Below are 20,802 nucleotides of genomic sequence, written 5' to 3'. Positions count from 1 at the left end.
CTTTGCCAAAAGCGTCCGACTGATTGGGAAAAACAATCTTTATTGATAACTTCTTGAAATTCACTTTTAAAAGGCTTGTTCATACCTAATTCTGAATCTGTCATTATGGTTTGGGAGTTTAATTGGAATCCTTTTTTTTTTTTTTCCTGGAAACTCTACCAAATCTTCAAATAAGCATTTATAAAGTGCTTCACTTTTTCCAGTCATAAATACATAAATAAATGGATAATTTCTGTAATTTTCAGATCCAGTAGGGCCATGAATAGTACCTAGTTGATTAAAACACAGTGGGGACAGTTTTGAATGTGCCATCTGACAACTTACAGGTCACATTTGGCAGGTTTCCAAATTAACTGCCTGGGGAAAGTCGTGATTCACAGCTTACTTCCTGTACTGGAGTAAAGAATTGTATTGTTACTCCTTCAAATCTTATTGTGAGTTACTCAAACTGTTGTTTACTGATTAATACATGACTTATATTGAAAAGGACACTGGTTTGTTTCTAAATCATAAAGTTTTGCTGATTTGTTTCTGAATCATGGAGTTGTATTGATTGTCTTGCACCTAGAACGTTTCAGCCTGTATGTTGATATCTGTAGCCAATGACGGTAACCTCTGTATTGTACTCTCCAAAGACAAAGGCCAAGTCCAATATGAGAATTCCCTATCGCTTCTCCTAAACTTCCTTATGAAAAAGCATTCCAACTTGTAACAGACTTTGGAGCATGCTCAACTTTGTTGGGTCTTCCATGTCCATCCTCACATTCAGCTTCCAATAAATTTTTATCAAATTATTTCTGCCTCAACAGGCTTAATTTTGGTCAACACAGTCATGAGCCAAAGTGAAGCATGTGCTAGTTTTTCTATGTTACATTTTCAGTAGAAAAAGTCTATCTTCTTCAATAGTCAAATCCCTAACCAAGAATAGGTCACTGTTTAATTTTTTGTAACACTGGAGGAATCTCAAAATCAGCAAACGTCTTTGGTTCAGAAGGTCTCTGAACTTGAATTCTTTTTATCTCTCATGCATTTTTTAAAAAGGCAAGCATGACGTTATGTGTGAAGGGGCAGGAGTAGTACACAACTGAATAATCTGGCAGGAGAGATTTCTTTCTTTTTCCTTTCTTTCTTTTTCTTTATTTCTTCTTTCTCTTTCTTTCTTTCTTTCTTTTCTCTCTCTCTTTCTTTCTTTTTTTGAGATGAAGTCTTGCTCTGCTGTCCAGGCTGGAGTACAGTGGCCTGATGTCAGCTCACTGCAACCTCTGCCTTCATGGGTTCAAGTAATTCTCTTGCCTCAGCCTTCCAAGAAGCTAGGATTACAGGCACGTCCCACCACATCTGGCTACTTTTTACATTTTTAGTAGAGATGGGGTTTCACCATGTTGGCCAGGCTGGTATCGCTCTCCTTACCTCAAGTGAGCTGTCCGCCTTGGTCTCCCAAAGTGTTGGGATTACAGGTGTGAGCCATGTCACCCGGCCTCTTATATTTTTTGCTTGCATTTTCATTTCTTTGATGGTCTTTGAAAAACTAGAAACAATAAAGGCAGCTCTTCCCCACGCAATCCACTCAGACTCAGACACTAATCTCCTCTGGAAATACACAGACATACTGAAAATAATGCTTTACAGGGTCCCTAGGCATTCCTTAATCCAGTTAAATTGACACTTAAGATTAAGTCCACAAGTCTACCCCTTGTCAGCTTGGCATCATGTGCATCTCCTTAAACCACACTTTGTTTCCAAATAAGGAAAAGGACAAGGTACTAGTTGTGCCTACTATGCCGCAACTATCCTGTGTACAACTGTAAATGCACGAATTGTGATTTGGGGAATTTTAGATGTTAGGAATTTTAACCTTTAGGGATTTTGATCTTAGAAGTAATAACATCTGTGAATTTGGCATTTGGGATTGCATCTTTTGGAATTATGGTTGGCACTGCTCTTACTCTCTGTCTCCTGGATCATTTATATTGTGGGATTCCAGCTGCCATGTCATTGTAACACTTAAGCAGTCCTCTGTCGTAGCTGATATTCTGAGGAACTGAGGCCTCTTTCCAAAAGCCAGTAAGGCATAAGGCCTTCTGCTAACAGACAAGCAAGCATATCCTGCAGACCCAGTTAGACATGCAGATGACTATAGCCCTGGCTGAAAGCTTCACTTTATCTTCAAGCCAAACAAATCCCAAACCAGAACCACCCAGTTAAGCTGCTTCTAGATTTCTTGCCTGCAGAAATCATGAGATAATGCTTACTTTTGTTTCAAGCTGATACATTTAGGGATAATTTGTTCCACAGCAACAGATAACTACTACAATATCCCAGCGTAATCCAGGATACCTCAGTGAAGTCTCCAGCCAGCACTGAAAGGAGAGTCACAGTGCAGTTTTGAGGGTTCTTGAACAAGGCCACACCATCTACGGCAGAGAAATAGCCACTGTTTAAATAGCACATCTAGGCATGCTGCTCCATGGATTCTACTACTAACTGAGAATCTGACCCTTGACCAAGTAGCTATTTGACCAAAGCGATTCATCATTAGCTGAATACTACCGGATCCACCAAGCAATAACATTGGGTGACAACAAGACATTTCATGACGGAAATAGTATATTTGGCATCAGGTTTAAGGCGGCCCATGGTTACATAAGAAGCATTAATTTTTAATAAGATCGAAGTAAGTTAAGGATGGGCTAATATAATCTCTTGGTTAACCACTAAAAGAATGATTTTCAAATGTGTAGTCTTTGACATTATATTCTTAATCCCAAAATTGCTGAAAACGAAATATTTACTCCAATTTTAAAATGTCTAACAAATTTTACTTAATCTAGTAAGAGGTAGAAATTATTTTTCTTTTTACATAACTGTGTCACCTGCATGAAAAAAAAAAAGATTTGCTTCAGAATGCATTCCTCAATACTGGATATATTATTGAACAATGGAGGGCTAATAAATGGCCCTTCATTATTGCAAATGGGAAACACTGTATGAAATACCATTTCAGGAGAAACACAAAATAGAAGACATGATCTTTAAGTTACCTAAAACTCTACCAAAATAGAATATGTCATTATTAAGAGGGTATTTTAAATTAAGTTCTTTAATTTAAACAAGAGACCCAGATGGGTGCAGTGGGCTCACCCCTGTAATCTCAGCACTTTGGGAGGCTGGTGGGGAGTGCGGATTGCTTGAGTCCAGGAGTCTGAGACCAGCCTGGGCAACATGGCAAAACCCTGTCTCTACCAAAAAAAAAAAAAAAAAATTAAATCCAGGAATAGTGGCATGCACCCTTAGTTCCAACTACTTGGGAGGCTGAGGTGGGAAGATTCCATAAGCCTGGGAAGCAGAAGTTGCAGTGAGCTGAGATTGCACCATTGCACTCCAGCCTGGGTGACAAAGCTAAACCCTATCTCAAAATAAAGAAGAGAAAGAGAAAAAAGAAGAAGAAAAAAACCCAACACAACAAGATGCCCATTCAAACTGTCTCAAGTGGAAGTGGGACTCTGGAATCCAACAGATCTAGCTGAGCTGTTCCATTTACTAGATGGAAAAGTTAGTTGACCTGTCAAGGCTTTGATATCCTTGTATTTAAAACAATAATAATAAGTTACCTCATAAAGTCTCAGCAATTTGCATAATGGTATGTCAAGTTAAGTGGCTTTCTTAAAGTACTCCATATATGTTAGCTATTACTATTATTCGTATCCCAAGGGCAGCTGTCCCCTTAGGGACTATACTTGGTGTTATGGACTGAATGTCTGTGTCCTCCCCAAATTCTAAGGTTGAAATCAAATTCCCATTGTGATGGTATTTGGAAATGGAGCCTTTGGAAGGCATCTAGGTCATGAAGGTGGCGCCCTCATGAATGGGATTAGTTCCCTTATAAGAAGACACCAGAGAACTAGCTTATGCTACTTCTTCCACTTAAGTAACACAGTACTCCGTAGACCAAGAAGAGGATGCTCACCAAGAACTCAATCCTGCTGGAAACCCAATCTTAGACTTCTAGCCTCCAAAACTGTGAGTAATAAGTAATTGTAGTTTTTACCACCCAGTCTGTGGTAATCTGTGACAGCAGCTTGAATTGACTAAGGCAAATGATCTATTGGTAGGGTTTTCCAGAGAAACAGAACCAGAAGAATACAAGCATATGTAGAACTAGAGATTTATTTTAAGGAATTGGTTTATGCCGTTGTGGGGACTGGCAAATTCAAAGTTGGTAGAGCAGCCAGAGCTTCAGGTATGAGTTGATGCTGCAATGATTTGGAAATCCACAGGACAGGCTGGCAGACTGGCAGGCCTTTGTTGGGACTTTTTTTGGTCTGTAGCTGTTGGTGTTTCCATTTTCCAGCTTCTTTAGCTCCAAGTCTGGGCTATGTGAGGCAGGAAGAAAAGCCAGAGAACTCAGTAGGTGTTGCTACATGGAACCGCTGGGTCCAGGATCCCTAGCCAGTCTACTACCTCTCCAACTTTCAGGGCCTTCTTATATTTTTTTAATATACAATTGCTCAGGGTTTTTAGCTTTCCTTAGTGGGAATAATAGTGAAAAGTATGTCCACTCCACCTTCCCAAGAGCAAAAATATTCAGATTATGTTTTAAATGTAGCCAAATTTATTTCCTTTTGTGGTTTCTGGGTTTCTCATGTTTTCTCCTGGGATTATTTTTTCCACATTAAAATCTTAACCATTTGGAATCTCATCAGATAAAGTGGTTTTGTATGAGTATTTGAATTAGCTAGCTACATTCCCCTGAAATGGTCAATTATGTAGCTAGCTAATTTATTTGCTGCAAAGTATGATCACCATTTGCCTTTGGCTGTTTATAAAACTAGGACTTCAAAGGATATATACAACCAGCCCTGTGAACCAGGATAGAGCTACCTTTGGGGGTAAAATCTGCTCATCTACTGAAATAATTATGAGAAGAAGAAAGTTTCTTTTTACTAAATTAAGATATTGTCTTTGTCCATAGAAATTATGCTTTGATATTTTCAAAATTTACATAACCATTCCCTATTCCAATTTTAAATATGAGGTTTTTTAAAAATAAACATCAGTAAATAGGTGCAAAAATACCTTGTGTTGGTTTTTGCGACAAAAATAATGGCAATCTGTCAACGAAAGGAGACAAGCTCTGTAAAATATTCGAAGAGGTTTATTCTAAGCCAAATATGAGTGACCATGGCCCATGATAGCCCTCAGGAGGTCCTAAGATATGTGCCCAAGGTGGTCCCAGTGCAGCTTGGTTGTATACATTTGAGAGAGGCATAAGACATCAATCAAATACATTTAAGAAATACATTGGTTTGGTTCAGAAAGGCGGGACAACTCAAAGCAGGGGGTTCCAGGCTATTGGTAAATTTTAACATTTTCTAGCTGACAGTTGGTTGACTTTGTCTAAAACTCTGGGATCCATAGAAAGGAATGTTCAGGTTAAAGATAAAGGATTGTGGAGATTAAGTTTTATTGTGCTGTGCAGAGGAATCTCTCAGATAGACTTGAGAGAGAACAGGTTGTAAAATGTTTCTTATCAGTCCTAAAAGGGCACCTGGCTGTTAGTTGATTATCTGCTGGATCTGCAAAGAAAGAAAGGAAAACAAAGTGGGGAAGGGATTCTCTATAGAAGTGGATCCTTCCCACCCAGTTTCAAGATATGGCAAATAAATATATTTTGGGGTTATATATTTTTTCCTTGTCTTATAATGTTATGCCAGGTCACACTGAAAAGCAAGTCACAATATACAGGGTCAAATAAAACCTATCTGATGAGAATCCATGGTTTGTAGGGTATGTCTCCCCAGACCCCTTAGGTAGGAATTTGGGCAAGATAAATTATCAGAGGTTAGTCCTCAAATCTAATTTGAAATTTGAACTGTCATTGTTAATTTTCTAGAGAATATAATCATAAAATTCAAGTTATATGCCTTCATTTTTCTTTTACCTATATTTATATGTATTTAACTTTTAAAATTTGCTTGTTTTCTAGTTGCCACAAGATAAGGATTCTTTGGTTCTAAGTGACAGAAATTCAAATGGGAAACGCATTTGCTCATGTAAGTGGATCTTGTAAACCCCAAGTGTGGACTCTGTCAGAGCCCACTGGATTCAACAGCTCAAATAGCGTTTCCTCTCTCTAGACCTGTCTTGATGGTGTCTACGTAGAAACTGCATTTTCAGGTACCTTCACATGTCAGGAGTCATGGCCTCAGACAGTTCTGGAGCCAAATACTTGTACTTTACTATTGCTCCTGTTAAATATAGTGAACCCCAAGTTTCTCTTTGAAGAATCAGTATGTCAGTATGTTCAGCTCTCTTATTCCTTAATTCTACATTTTAAAGTTTGATTTCCTTGAAGTTTCAGTAAACAACCTTTTTTACCAGTTCTAATCAGTAGTTCACATCTGTTACCCCAGTCCCTTCCTCCATGCTGACTCTTCCCAGTCACCTGCCTGGTCACCTGCTCAGATGCCTTTTCTGAACATGGCGTGTATGGAGACACGTTTATGATGTACGCCTGTGCATCTGGAGTTCCACTCTGAAATGCTTACTTTCCTCCCACCCCACATCTAACTCCTTAAAGTTCCCCAACTTCCCACAGCTTGGGAGTTAGATGTCTTTAGAGCAAGAGCTCCCTCCTTTTCCATTCCTGGCCGGGAATAAAACCTGCTTGCCTTTTCCCCTACCAATTGTATGTTCTTTTTTTGCAGCAAATGCAGAGCAAGGAAATAACTCAGTACTGGGTGACAATTCTTTCTGCTTTTCCACAACCCTCCAGGGTATCCAAAGACAGGGGCCATGCCCTCTTGCCAGAGCCCTCCACAGTGTGTGACAGAGTGGGGTGAGGAAAAGGAGAAGGACGGTAACACAAACATCACACAAAATCACGAAAATCCTGGGAAAAACACAAACATCATACAAAATCACTAAAATCCCAGAAACTCATGTAAAAAGCATGTCAGTGGGAGAGGAGGGGCTGGGAGGCCTCCTTTACTACCAAAAGATAAATGCTCATAAGTGTGTACACAGATGAAGTACTTGAATAAATGATTTTATTTTTTTCCAAGGGAGGCTTGTCACGATTAACAAATTCAGTCTAAATTCACCTGCTGGATTCCTAACCAGTTAACCCTCAACATTGAATTTGCTCAAAGTCATCCTAGAGCCAGCATGGTATAGGGTGTGTGTAGCACAGGAAGAGAATAATGGAGTGTTAGGAAGAGAAAAATCCGCAAGATGGGCCAGGAACGGTGCTAACACCTGAAATCCCAGCATTTTGGGAGGCCAAAGCGGGCTGATCAGCTGAGGTCAGGAGTTTGAGACCAGCCTGGCCAACTTGGTGAAACCCCATCTCTACTAAAAACACAAAACTTAGCTGGGTATGGTGGTAGGTACCTGTAATCTCAGCTTCTTGGGAAGCTGAAGGAGGAGAATCACTTGAACCTGGGAGGTGGAGGTCGCTGTGAGCCAAGATGGCACCATTTCAATCCTAGATGACACAAGCCAAACACCGTCTCAAAAAAAAAAAAAAAAAACCCACCAAATCCAGAAGATACCATTTGATCAGCAAATGAGTAAGAATTCCAGTCATTCTGTTTTGCAACTGTACATATTAAAATAATTAGTACTTTGTCGGTCTCCAATATTTGTCAAGTTCCCTATTAAAAGTTTCCTAATATTTCTCTAATATTTGCCACTCCCAATAATAAATTATAAACCAAGATGAGTTGCTTATATTTGTAGGCACAATTTATTTTAAAATCCACACAAGAAACTTAGAAATGCAGCACTATCTTCAGACATCACATTCTAGCTCTGTTTAAATACCACATATGCTAAAAACTGATGCCAGGACATTCTCTAAATGACAGTTACAAATCAGTTTCTGGAAAGGAAGTGCTCCATGAAAAGCTTATAGCAAAATAAGTCAGTTTATCAGGTGGAGTATGGCACGTGAATTAGCCTTACAATAACTGTGTACATGGTATGGTTAGCCATTATTTAATCAAAAGTTTCAGGAAGTACCTTTTTTAATGCACATGCTGAGAGAACCGTCAATAGCCTTTGTTCCTGCTGAGGGGTCTGCCATCCTGGAGGTACAAATACTGCAGACAGAACATCACTGCAGGACTACGTACAGTTCAGACTGTTCAGGATCAGTATACTATACAGAAACTGTAGTTTCTATATAAAACTACAATTAGCTGAACTATGGCAAGGGTCCTTGAACATATAGCTTTTCTTCATTTCATTGCACTTTAATAAGTAGAATGTCACTACAGTAAATGCTGTTTATATGTATTTCATTCACATATAAGTTATGATTTCTCTAACTACCCATCTCTGTAGCTATAAATTTTTTCTTTCCTGAAAATCTCTCTTTCACACCTGCTCTGCTTGTCACTTTGTTCTCTAAACCCTATATTTTTTCTTTAAGGGGATCTATTTTCCTTTGAAACAATTGCTGGAAAGCCAACCTCAGAAAGGTAATAGGAATGTTTTTCCTGTATTTTGAGACAAAAAAATTTCCATAGGAATATCCATTCAATTATAGAACAGAAATCAATAGGAAATTAGGGCATGGCCAAGAGGGTTTTGCTTGAAAACCTCTATTCTATGAAATGAGGAATCCTGCCATGGTGACATGCAGGTATAATGAGGCGAGGAGGACGCATTCCCATGAGTTCCCAGCTCCCTGCAGGGTGAGGACCATCCGCACTAGCACTTGCTCTGGCTTTTACTCCTCGGATACCTGTGGACCTGCAGGAGCTTCCTGTAAGCCTTCCAACCCAGCCTCACTTTCAAGAGATTCTTTCTCTTCTTCCCCGGAATCTTTAGGGTTGGAATCCTTTTGGGAGACACCCACTTCATCGTCTGGTTGCTCTTCACTAACACAGTTAGAATTGACATCAAGTTTGTGGTCTGATTGAAAAAAAAAAGAAGTTGTTATTTTGTTCCTACCACATGTCAGACACTCTTCCCAATGCTTCACATCTATTATTTAATCTTCATATCAACTACATGAGGTATATTATTATCTCTACTATCACTGCTATCATTATTTTACAAATAAGAAAACTGAGAAAACAGAGGCTTGGTAACTTGCTCCAAGATTCCTAGCTAGTGAAACAGCAGAACCAGCATTTGAATTCAGGCCTCTGGCTCCAAAGCCACCTCTAAATCAGGATTGTTGCTTGGGATTTGACAAAGCCTGTATTTGAATTCAGCTCTTCTCTGAATTAGTTTGATGTCCTTGGAGAGGTAATTGCCCGCATGCAGTTGATTCTTTTGTCTATAATATGGAGGTAATAAAGGCTATCCCACTTTGGTGAAGAATAAAGGTGTCTGAATATTTAGAGCAGTGTTTGGCACATGATGATGCTTAACAGCTGGGAGTGCCCATTCTACTGACAATCTTATTCTCCATCAATGGTGTGTTAGTAATGAACATTTGTTACTTTCTGTCCTTAGCACATAGAATAAAAAAGTTTGGTCAAGAAAACAAGAGAAGGCATGGCAGTCAGAAACCCTGACTATTCTTTTAAGGATAAATGGTTTAATTGTGTACAAATTATTTAATTCCACTGAGAGTATTTTTCAACCCAGTAGTAAAAGGGATATGGTTCCTTGAGGGGTGGAGGTGGAAATGCCTGGTATCAGAGTAACCAAGGCAGCTTTTTCAAACTACATACACTCCCTCAGAACATATGATATATTGTCTAGAGTGAGGCATGAAGGTGGGGGTGGTTATCCTTTTCAATCGAGAATCACTGCTGAAGCAACTCACTATTTCTGATGAAAATGGGTCATAAAACCTCAAGAGGGGTGGAGAAAAATACAAAATTCACTGCTCTGACACTTGTAGAAATTTGCTCTGTGTATTAGATCTGCAATTTAACGAGTGATTTATAAAGCTACTTTGTAATTTCACCTGTAGTTCTGAAATTTAATTAAGGAATTTAAAGGCTTCCACTCTCACAATCTTCTGGTAGCCATTAGTGGAAATTTAATTAATTCCCTTATTCAAAAACTTTAAAATCCTTCATAAGCAGAATATAAGTTAATACCCATGAAGAGTCCCATTGTTCCAGGGCAGTCACCTAAGCTAGAATGTAGAATATGAAATAAACTACATTCCTCAGAATTTGATGTCTGTTTTCCAGTGATGTCTAGGCTGACTGTATCCCAAGAATTTTAAAAAAGGGATACATTTAAATTTAAATGTGATTCTTACATTGGTCACTCTTGAGCTCCTCTGGCTTCCAGAGGAGACTCAGTTCCAGGGTGTTAAGATCACCTATCATCTCTCTCTCCACTAAGAAGCCAAATGAACTTGGTTTTTATATACATACGATTCTCCTCTCGTCTCTTTTCTTTGGCAGCCTCTAATTGTTGCTTCTCGTAAATGTCCTTCCGATTCTTACAGATTTTCTTATGAGTAAACCAGTGTGTTTTCTGGCAGGTTTGATCACAATATATTACCTGAAAGCAATTGTAGGTTTATTTTCATTTCAAGAGCTGGGATTATATGATTTCCCTACTGTGACATTAAACCAAGAACTATGCTGTAAAAATGTTGTTTCCCATACTTTATTTTAAAACCGTAATATGTGGCTGATATAATTTGGATGTTGTCCCCTCTAAACTGCATATTGAATTGTGATCCCAAATGTTGGAGGTGGGGCCTAGTGGGAGGTGATAGGATCATGGGGGTGGTTTTCACATAAATGGTTTAGCAACCTTCCCTTGGTGCCATCCTCAAAATAGTGAGTTCTCACAAGATCTGGTTGTTCAAAAGCGTGTGGCACCTCCCCTGCCCCCGTTGCTCCAGCTCCTGCCATGTGATATGCTTACTCCCGCTTCACATTCCACCATGATTGAAAGCTTCCTCACACCTCACCAGAAGCCTGTGCCATGCTTCTTTTACACCTGCAGAACCGTGAGCCCATTAAACCCCTTTTACTTATAAATGACCAAGTCTCAAGTATTTCTTTATAGAAGGATAGGAATGGCCTAATATGGTATCTGTGTATTCATTTAGATTTGTACTTTGTAGCTTTACTTTAAAACAATAATGAATATATAACAAACAGTCTACCAAAGACTTTAGCAAATAGCTTATTATAAACCCACTATGTGCCAGAAATGGTACATTACAATGTCAAGGAAGATAGAGTTTTGTCCCAAAGGTAGATAGGGTCAAGAAAAAGAAAGATATGGAAGAAGGGAGAGAGGCGGGCACCTAAATACATAATTTTTAAACACAGTACAAGATGTAAGGGTGATGGAGGCATAAAGGAAGCAGCGACTCACCCTAGCTGTGGTGAGTCAAGGTACACAGAAAAATGGGAAAGAAGCATTCCAACTGGAGAAAATTTCTTGTACAAAAATGCAGGGACAGGGAAGTGAATGACATGTTTAAGAACAGCAAGAAGTTTTTGTAAATGACCTTATATTTTTGCAAGTGGGGGTGGAAAGGAGATGGAAATGAACTTTATTAAATACTTATTATATGGTAAGCACTGTGCTAGGCCCTTATACATAAATTGTATTATTGGCCCCAATTCTTCATTCATCCCTGCATTCATACACTTTCTCATGATTTCAAAGTTCTCTGCACTGAAGGGGAGGAGACTTGATCTCAGATTGGGCCATGTGATTTGTTTCGGCCAATAGCATGAGACAACATGGCAGCTTCAAGGCAAGTCCTTGAGAGACCTTCTGTGGTTCTAGCTACATACCTTTGCTACTGCCATGACAACATGCTTAGCCTAGCCTGCTAGTATAAGGAGGATGAGAGTCACATGGAGCACAACTGCCCCAGCTAACAATAGCCAATCACAACTGTGAGAGAAAGATTAAATGATTATTGTTTTAAACACTTTTACTGTGTTTTTATAAGCAGTGCTAGTTAAAGTATTTCCATTTAATTCTGGAATTTCGCTTAATTCAGGAAAGTGAGGTTCAGAGAAGTAAGTCATTAAACAAAATGAAGCTGAAGAAGTAGGTGACAGCAGATTATAATGGATTTCATTTCAACCTTAAAGTCAACAGGCAGTTGATGCTACCTATGGGATTAAGTGAATGTACAACACGTGCATGTGTCCAGTATGTGGATGTGAGAACAATACTATCAGATATACCTTTTACAAAGTAATTCCAGAAGAAGGGGGCAATATAGTCCATAGGGATGAAAGATTAGCAACAGTCAGAAATTGTAGTTTTATAAGGACATGTTGATGAAGAGACTGTCATTAAAGTCAACATCAGAAGAGAAAAGATTATATATTTATGAACTGTCCTATTCTAGGTTTCACATCTGCACCAGCCTCAGTCTTCTTGCCCCACAGATAATCTTTATCTTATTTTCTCATATTCATTCATTCATTCATATCCTTTCTTTCCCTGAGGTGATCAGCAAAGAGGCAAAGGAAGACTGGCAGTTTGGCAGAAATTTGGCAATTTGACACAGTATAGAACTACACTGATCCTATTAATTCTCTTCCAAAACTACTTTTTAAGTATTAAATACAATATTTTTATTGTTAGAATTTATTAGAAAACTAATGTCAACTGTTACAGAAAATTAAAACTCAATCATCAGCTTGGTGGAATCTAAACCAGAGGTCAATGAAGTAAAAAGAACTCCATTCTTACCATTTTGCAAACTGAACATCGCTTACTTGCTCCCTTTTCTCCACAGGTAGTGCAAAATTCCACATCCACAAAACCCACCTGGCCAGTGATGGCTTGGGTAAGGACGGAGAATGCAGTGGGATCAGAACCCTAGAGTGGGCATGAAGAGGAGAAAAAACAAATTCTGAAATCACTGTGGAAACACTACAGAGATATCAGCCCATGGACACTGCTGTCCTACAATGTTGACACAAAAAGGGAAGAAATCATAAGGCTATAGATTACATAGAATTTATGATAAAATGACAAAAATCTTTTAGAAAATATCATTTTCTATACAAAACATATGAAAAATAAGTCATGGGTCCAAATAATTAAAGAGAAAAAAGCCTTAATCTAGAATAAAATGATTTTTCCAATTAGGTTAATTCAGTAAGCCCATAATGACTCAGATTTAGGACAATGACTCCAGAGTGGAATTTTTTTTTCTGAGAACTGACATCCAGACAATATTCATATTCCATGAGACAATTATAGTTACAGTTAAACATCTGAAATGTTTAACTATCTTAATTCCTAAAAGTTTAGTACAATCTAAGTATTTTAAAGACAGTATGTTTAAACTCATTTACTTGATGTTGGCTTGCAATTCTAATAAATTATCACCATTATAATTGGTATGTTCCAAATTCTTTAAGAAATATACATGCAATTGAATCAAACACATGAAACTTATTACTAATCAGCTATGGAAAATTAAAATAGGTTGTTAAAAAAGATTTATAAATTTTTTTTTTTCAAAGAAAATTATAAGGGTCTGGGAGCAGTGGCTCACGCTTGTAATCCAAGCACTTTGGGAGGTAGAGGCAGGCAGATCACCTGAGGTCAGGAGTTCGAGACCAGACCAACACTGTGAAGCCCCAACTCCACCGAAAATGCAAAAATTAGCCAGGAATGGTGGCACACCTGTAGTCCCAGCTACTTGGGAGGCTGAGGCAGAAAGATCACCTAAGCCCGGGAGGCAGATGTTGCATGAACTGAGATCATGACATTGCACTCCAGCCTTAGCGACAGTGCAAGAATTTGTATCAAAAAAAAAAAAAGTATTTATCTGTCTGAGACGATGCTACTAAAACCTACTTAGCAAAAAATAATTACATGGTATCTATTTTTCTTACCTACTCCTAACAGTTCTTTGTTCTGAGTTTTTCAAATTTGTTCATTTATTCCAACCCAGAATTTTGACACTCCTTATAATTTTAATTTTCATTTGAATATTTGCTTTTTCTTCTTAAGAATATTTGTTTTTATATTACCTTTTCTTCTTAAGAATATTTGTTTTTATATTATATTTGTTTAAAAATACCACCTGGGAACAATGTCCTGCACTGTTCTGTATATTCAAGATAGTCAAAGATAGTATTCAAAGATAGAAGATGTATTTTAAAAGTAGCACAGCTTTTGAAACTGCCATGTTCTTCTTGAATACAAGTAATAATTATTTGGTTTACTTTTACATGAAACTGCTATGAATTCTCTTTCAGAATGAAAATAGTATAATGGTGAGGAAAAATTAGGTGAAATGAAGTTTGAAATATTAGATACTTCAGTTAATAATTTCATCAGGAATGAAGGTCTATTTTAGTTGTGCTTAAATGCTGGAGGGCATCAGAGAATCTGTTAAAAATGCAGATCCATCCCACTGCCCCATACCTTCTAACTTAAAATTTCTAAGGATGTGATCTATGTACCTGCATTATTACCAACATTCCCAAGTAATTCTAATACATACTAAAAGTTTGAGTATAACTGGTTCTTAATAGTACATTGAAGGCTTACAAATCCACATAATTTTTTTGCCTGAAAAGTAGAGTACTGGATCAGGGAGCAGTCTGGTCCAAATCAACAGAATATGATACATTCAACAGACATTACAACAATGATATTTTCATGGTCAAATATTTCTTCACAAAACTGCCTGAGACATGTTCAAAATCTCCCATAAATGGGACAGTTGTGGGAGCCATACCACACACTAACATTCTCACAGATGTAACTGAAGAGAAAAGAATATTTTGCTAGGAGCACACCTGTTAGTGAACTATGGCTTACAAAGAAAAGTAACAGTGGTACAGATGAGTAACCATGTAGAATCTTTCTTGGTCCTGGTGTTGACAATAAATACCTCGTTATACAAAATCTTGCCATCTACTTTGTTAAATAACGTATTACTAATCGGCTATGGAAAATTAAAATAGGTTGTTAAAAAAGATTTATAAATTTTTTTTTTCAAAGAAAATTATAAGGGTCTGGAAGCGGTGGCTCACGCCTGTAATCCAAGCACTTTGGGAGGTAGAGGCAGGCAGATCACCTGAGGTCAGGAGTTCGAGACCAGACCAACACTGTGAAGCCCCAACTCTACCGAAAATGCAAAAATGAGCCAGGAATGGTGGCACACCTGTTGTCCCAGCTACTTGGGAGGCTGAGGCAGAAAGATCACCTGAGCCTGGGAGGCAGATGTTGCATGAGCTGAGACCATGACATTGCACTCCAGCCTTAGTGACACTGCAAGAACTTGTATCCAAAAAAAAAAAAAAATCGTAAGTATTTATCTGTCTGAGATGATGCTACTAAAACCTATTTAGCTTCTCCCATAGAAAGATATTCAGCCTAAAAACAAATAGGATACTTTATTCAACCTATGCTGTAAAATCAGAAACATTAGCTAGCCTTCCAGAAGTTAAAATACATACTGTCAATGGATAAAGCAAACTTATCTTCAATGGTATGATCTGCTGTGATGCTGGAGCAATCTTTCTAAACTCAGCTATGCCTTGCACTTCCTGCTCAGCCTTATGACATGCAGAAGCCAGAGTTCCACAGTATGCAGAGGGAAGCAAAAGCTGAGCAGGAGGGCCCAGGCATTAGCACTGTCAGAAAACAACACAATGAAGCTCACAACAAGCAGCCCTGAGAACCATCATATGCTGGGAAAAGGTGGGCATCAGTTCAGAGGCTTAGAACTGGCAGAATATCAAAACCTATTAGGCAGTAAACAGTGGCTGAGATATGCACAATCACAAGCATTTGGGATAAAGTTTTCCAGAGAGTAGAACATAAAACTTTCAAAAATTTTAAAAAGAAGTCTTTCTAAAATGCATGAAATACTATCTTAACTTTATTATAAACCTTTTCTTGATGACTCAGATCACTAGGATAAACAATCTTATACTCCGGGCTGGGTGCAGTGGTTCACGCCTGTAATCTCAGCACTTTGGGAGGCCAAGGTGGGAAGATCGCCTGAGGACAGGAGTTCTAGACCAGCCTGGCCAACATGGTGAAACCCCATCTTTACTTAAAATGCAAAAAAATTAGCTGGGCGTAGTGGTGTGTGTCTGTAGTCCCAGCTACTCAGGAGGCTGAGACATGATAATTGCTTACACCTAGAAGGCGGAGGTCGTAATGAGCCAAGATCATGCCACTGCACTCCAGCCTGGGTGACAGAGCAAGACTCTGTTTCAAAAAATAAAAAAATTTAAAAAATGATAATCATTATACTTTATAAACTCCAATTACATTCTACTATATGGGGCTAAGATAACTTGTTGACCATGATATTGACCTGCTTTTTTTTCAGAGAACTCTGTGGTGCTGTTTTAGTTTTTGTGTTTTCTCCCATGAAGGCAGAAGGTCAGCAACCATTTGTGACTGCTGGAAATCCCACATAACAGGTACTGCTAGTTGCTTCTCTGATATTGATTCTCCCAACTTCCTCACTAACAGAAGTGTAATTTTGTTCAGAGCAGCAGCATTTAGAAAAGCCAAAAATACTCATTTTCCCAGACTCCTGTGTATCTAAGGGGAGTCATGTTACACAGGCAGAGGGCTTCTGGGAGAGCTCATGTCTTCCAGATATAGACCCCTTTGCTCTTCCTGCCTGGAATAGGAATGTGAGCTGAAGGAAGAACATCAATGTCTTGTAACCATGAGGTAGTAAGTATGCGTATGAGAACCTACAAAGCTAATGAATATTGGAGGGAAAGATGGAAAAGTGTTTGGGTTGCCAAACTATTTTTGAGTCACTAGTCTGCCTACCTTTGGGCATCTAAGTATATGTGAATACATAAACCCTTATCTATTTAATTCATGGTTGGCTGGGCTTTGATATGTGCTGCCAAACACATTTATAATTGATAAATTATAATTAGCTAACCTTAGTCTTCCAAAAGCATAAACACTAAATAGCCAACTATATTAAAAAGCATGAAGAAAGAAACTCTTGAAACTATGGGGGGCACACATGAATAAATTAATGCATGAACTTTATGAGATGGTTTTGTCTGCTCAGGTCTTTCTTGTTTATTTCGTGGTTCAGAATAGGTTAAGTCTTAAAGTATGAAGCAGCATCTAGAGCCCACTTTGAGCCCTGATGTTCCACAGTAAGAATGATATAATGACCCACAGAGAAGGCTCAGAGAAGGGAAACAGATTTGCCAGAGGGAGGGAGGAAGCAACGGTTGGGAATGATCTTAGGATCAATTTCTTGCCCGATAGACAAAAGCTGATCAAGGATTTGACTGAAATGTATAAAAGCATGAATGGGTATAGATAGGGTAAACAAAAACCTATTCAAAATAGAAAAGGTGGCCAGGCACAATGGCTCATGCCTATAATCCCAGCACTGTGGGAAGCCGAGACAGGTGATCACCTGAGTCAGGAGTTTGAGACCAACCTGGTCAACATGGTGAAACCCCATCTCTACTAAAAATACAAAAATTAGCTGGGCATGGTGGCGTGCACTTATAGTCGCAGCTACTCAGGAGGCTGAGGCAGGAGAATCACTTGAACCTGGGAGGTGGAGGCTGCAGTGAGCTGAGATGGTTGGTGCCCCTGCACTCCAGCCTGGGTGACAAAGCAAGACTCTGTCTCAAAATAGAAAAGACAAAATAAGTTAAAATATATGAAAAATGAGTAGTAAGTAATTTAAGTAACAGATAAAGCTAACAAAATGTACTTATATAGTTGGGAAGTATAAATAGGTTTTAAGTATGGACATTTTCTAATCAGAGGCATTAATGTGGATTATAAGAAGCTGGGGCATGCTTTGAGATTGTTATCAGGAACCACAATGAGTCTTCCCATGGCTTATCCCACTACATCCCCACTGCCTGGATACTATCACCCTAGGTGATCAATTCATACATGCAACTAGTCTATGACTTTGTGCTATAGCTACAAGTGCATATGTGTGTACCTATATTACATAGTGGATGTATTTAAAATGTAAATTCCTACCCTAACCATCTACATTTCAACACAGGGACATCCTGTTTATTAAACTATGAAACTTAATAAGATAAAAAGAGAATCGTGAGATGGGAAACGGATAAACAGGAACAGGTTTAGCAGGCAAACCTATCTTCACCTTTGTTCCTAAAAAAATTCTGAAACAATAAAAATAAATACTAAAGAGAACTTGCCTTTAACAAAACAATATGTGGTAATTAGGTCTTACTGATAGAGTCAACTTAGGTCAGAGGAGCCTTACAATTTCAACAGGAGCAATGCTTCGAACCAGCTGCTGGAGGAGTGTAGCTTCACAGTAAGGAAATTTTCTGATACTTTCTCTAATGATCTTTTCTTGATATACTGGAAAGCCATCAGAAGCTCGGCCTTTTAACAAGCTGAAAGATATTTTTAAAAGAGTAATTGGAGTTGACTCACTAAGCATTCTCTCCTAGCTGAACCCAACAGTTTTTAGTAGTTTCTTCTCTGTGACGAGCTGAATTCAAATTACTGTTCAACCTACCTGTTAGGCTAGGCCTTATAAGGTTTTTGGGCCCAGAAAATGAATATGCAAAGGTGACTACCACCATAAAACACACTAAACATTGTTATCAGATTAGCTAGCTACTTATTACCATGTCAGTTATTTGTACTAAGAATAAAAACTCTCACAGAGTCACACCCTTCAGACTTAGTTCCCTTTTCTAGGTAAGGATGCAAGAGAATTTCATCTCTATTGGGCAGAGAACAAGCAGAACACATGGCTCTCCAAGGTACAGTAACAGAGACACCCTGGATGCCATTATAAATCTAGAGCTGCAACCTAGGGCATGAAATATTCTCAAATTTGGACCTGCACCACATTCTAGCTGTGTGATCTTACACATGCTATTTAACCTCTCCAAACCTCAGATTCCTCATCTGTAAATCACTAGTAACGATAAAAACATCACAGTAAAGGATACAGAACTGAATAATCACTCAATGTAACTATAATATTATTCTGTTTGTTAAAGACTAAATGTGATTACAACAATAGCAATTGGTGCCAAAATGTTTAATACTGAAACCCATAATAATGAGGCTTCATATAAAAAAACTATATTTACTCGAGTGTATTTTATAAATGATATAGTAAAATGAGTACCTTTTGATCAAGGTGTCCAGTTTATTCTCTCCATCTTTTAAGAAGTTAATGCATTTCTGAAAGATACAGCTTATGTAATGCATTTTCATAGCCAATACTTCATTCATGTCTCTTTGCTTCATACATTTCTCACAAATCAAATCCATCACTCTGTAGCATTTATTCAGGGCTGCTTCTTCTGTCAGCAGAGGATTCTCATTTATAAGCATCACGATCTAGAGGAAATCCCAATATACTCAGGTATTAAAAAGGAGATACTTTTCCATGTACAAATTAGGGAATCCATTTAGTTGATTTCAAAAGATTACCAAACAAAGCCTTCCTTAGGATCATAAAGTTTTTATGTCATTTGTTAGAATGCAAATTACCCCTGACCAAACTTATAGAACTAATATAGAAAGACCCTAAATAGTGAAATCTCTTGAACTCTGTATATCAAAGTTATAATGTGATCCATTGAGTGCTGTCTTTGCTTTAACTTTTTTTTGGAGACAGAGTTTTGCTCTTGTTACCCAGGCTGGAGTGCAATGGTGTGATCTCAGCTCACCACAACCTCCGCCTCCTGGGTTCAGGCAATTCTCCTGCCTCAGCCTCCCGAGTAGCTGAGACTACAGGCACGCGCCACCATGCCCAGCTAATTTTTTGTATTTTTAGTAGAGACGGGGTTTCACCATATTGACCAGGATGGTCTCGATCTCTTGACCTCGTGATCCACCTGCCTCGGCCTCCCAAAGTGCTGGGATTACAGGCTTGAGCCACTGTGCCCGGCCTGCTTTAACCTTTTTTGCATACTCACAAAGCAATCAGCATCTACTTAAGCCAGAGTGCTAGTATACCCTCAAGAGTACATGATTTTACAGTCTCTGTTAAACGTACTTTTACTAGAAATAAACACGAAAAATTTGTACATTTTACATAAAGAATCAAATCATTGAGCAATAACCACTTTTAGTTAACACTACTCAGCTCTACAATTTCATGGCGGGGAGAACTACAATTCTCATTAATTCTTATTAAGAATAAGGAAATGAGATTTTTTTTAGCATAAAGTCTAAAAGTGAATGTGCTTTACTTTCCAATTAACTACACTTTTCTGTGGAAATTTTCCTGAAGATGCTTCCAATCATCTACGGTAATGAGAATAGGTCAAAGAGGAAACCATAAATAACTTTAAAGGGGAACTATTAGAATTACCAAATCTTATACATTATGAGTCCCACATTTCCTATGTATGCACAGATTAAGCTCAATTTAGTGTAATATGGAGTATTTTTGTATTAGCTTTGTTGTAGGGTAGATTATTTGAAGTAGGTCTGTACAGGACTGCTGTAAACATCCATGGTGGCATAACAGTAACATAAACATGAATGTGAGAGTGGCAGCAGGCAGCCAAATGCCTAAGCAGATAGGGCTGGATCCCCAGTGAAATCCTACTTCCAAGCCAAAGACAGTTTAAAGCCTGAAAGCCAAGTTACAAATTAAATCCTCGAACCAGACTGAGAACTTGTCTTCCTGTTTGGCTCAATCTCTTCTGATTGATCCACACCCTCCACCTATTTTATATACACCTACCCTTTCCTAACTGGCTTTCTACACTGCTGTGCCCCCCAATGAGTGGTGTCTTTGCTTTAACCTTTTTTGCATACTCACAAACCAATCAGCATGCACTCCCCATTCTGAGTCCATAAAAGGACCTGGACCCAGGAACACAGGGTACTTTCCTGTTTTCGGGTAGG

The 20,802-nt window shown here is 38.4% G+C and overlaps 1 protein-coding gene across 5 annotated transcripts in view; it reads right to left on the bottom strand.

Annotated features, from left to right (window-relative positions):
* Positions 1 to 4,149: 4,149 nt before the first annotated feature.
* Positions 4,150 to 20,802, bottom strand: part of ANKMY2 (ankyrin repeat and MYND domain containing 2) — a 51,361-nt gene continuing 34,708 nt past the window's right edge. For 3 of the 5 annotated variants that reach the window (XM_035253710.3, XM_002751540.7, XM_035253711.3), the window contains 5 exons: positions 19,067 to 19,281; positions 18,182 to 18,317; positions 12,655 to 12,783; positions 10,350 to 10,479; positions 7,729 to 8,919 (listed from right to left, as the gene is read on the bottom strand). In XM_035253710.3, the coding sequence (XP_035109601.1) occupies positions 8,735 to 8,919; positions 10,350 to 10,479; positions 12,655 to 12,783; positions 18,182 to 18,317; positions 19,067 to 19,281 (795 nt within the window). In that variant the 3' untranslated portion in view covers positions 7,729 to 8,734. Of the gene's footprint in view, positions 5,577 to 7,392; positions 7,487 to 7,728; positions 8,920 to 10,349; positions 10,480 to 12,654; positions 12,784 to 18,181; positions 18,318 to 19,066; positions 19,282 to 20,802 lie in introns of those variants that run through there. The other 2 variants (XR_008473353.2, XR_008473352.2) reach the window with 2 other exon arrangements.

The sequence above is a fragment of the Callithrix jacchus genome, chromosome 11, assembly GCF_049354715.1.
Source record: "Callithrix jacchus isolate 240 chromosome 11, calJac240_pri, whole genome shotgun sequence".
Classification (NCBI taxonomy): domain Eukaryota; kingdom Metazoa; phylum Chordata; class Mammalia; order Primates; family Cebidae; genus Callithrix; species Callithrix jacchus.
This window is presented reverse-complemented; position numbering and strand designations above follow the sequence as displayed.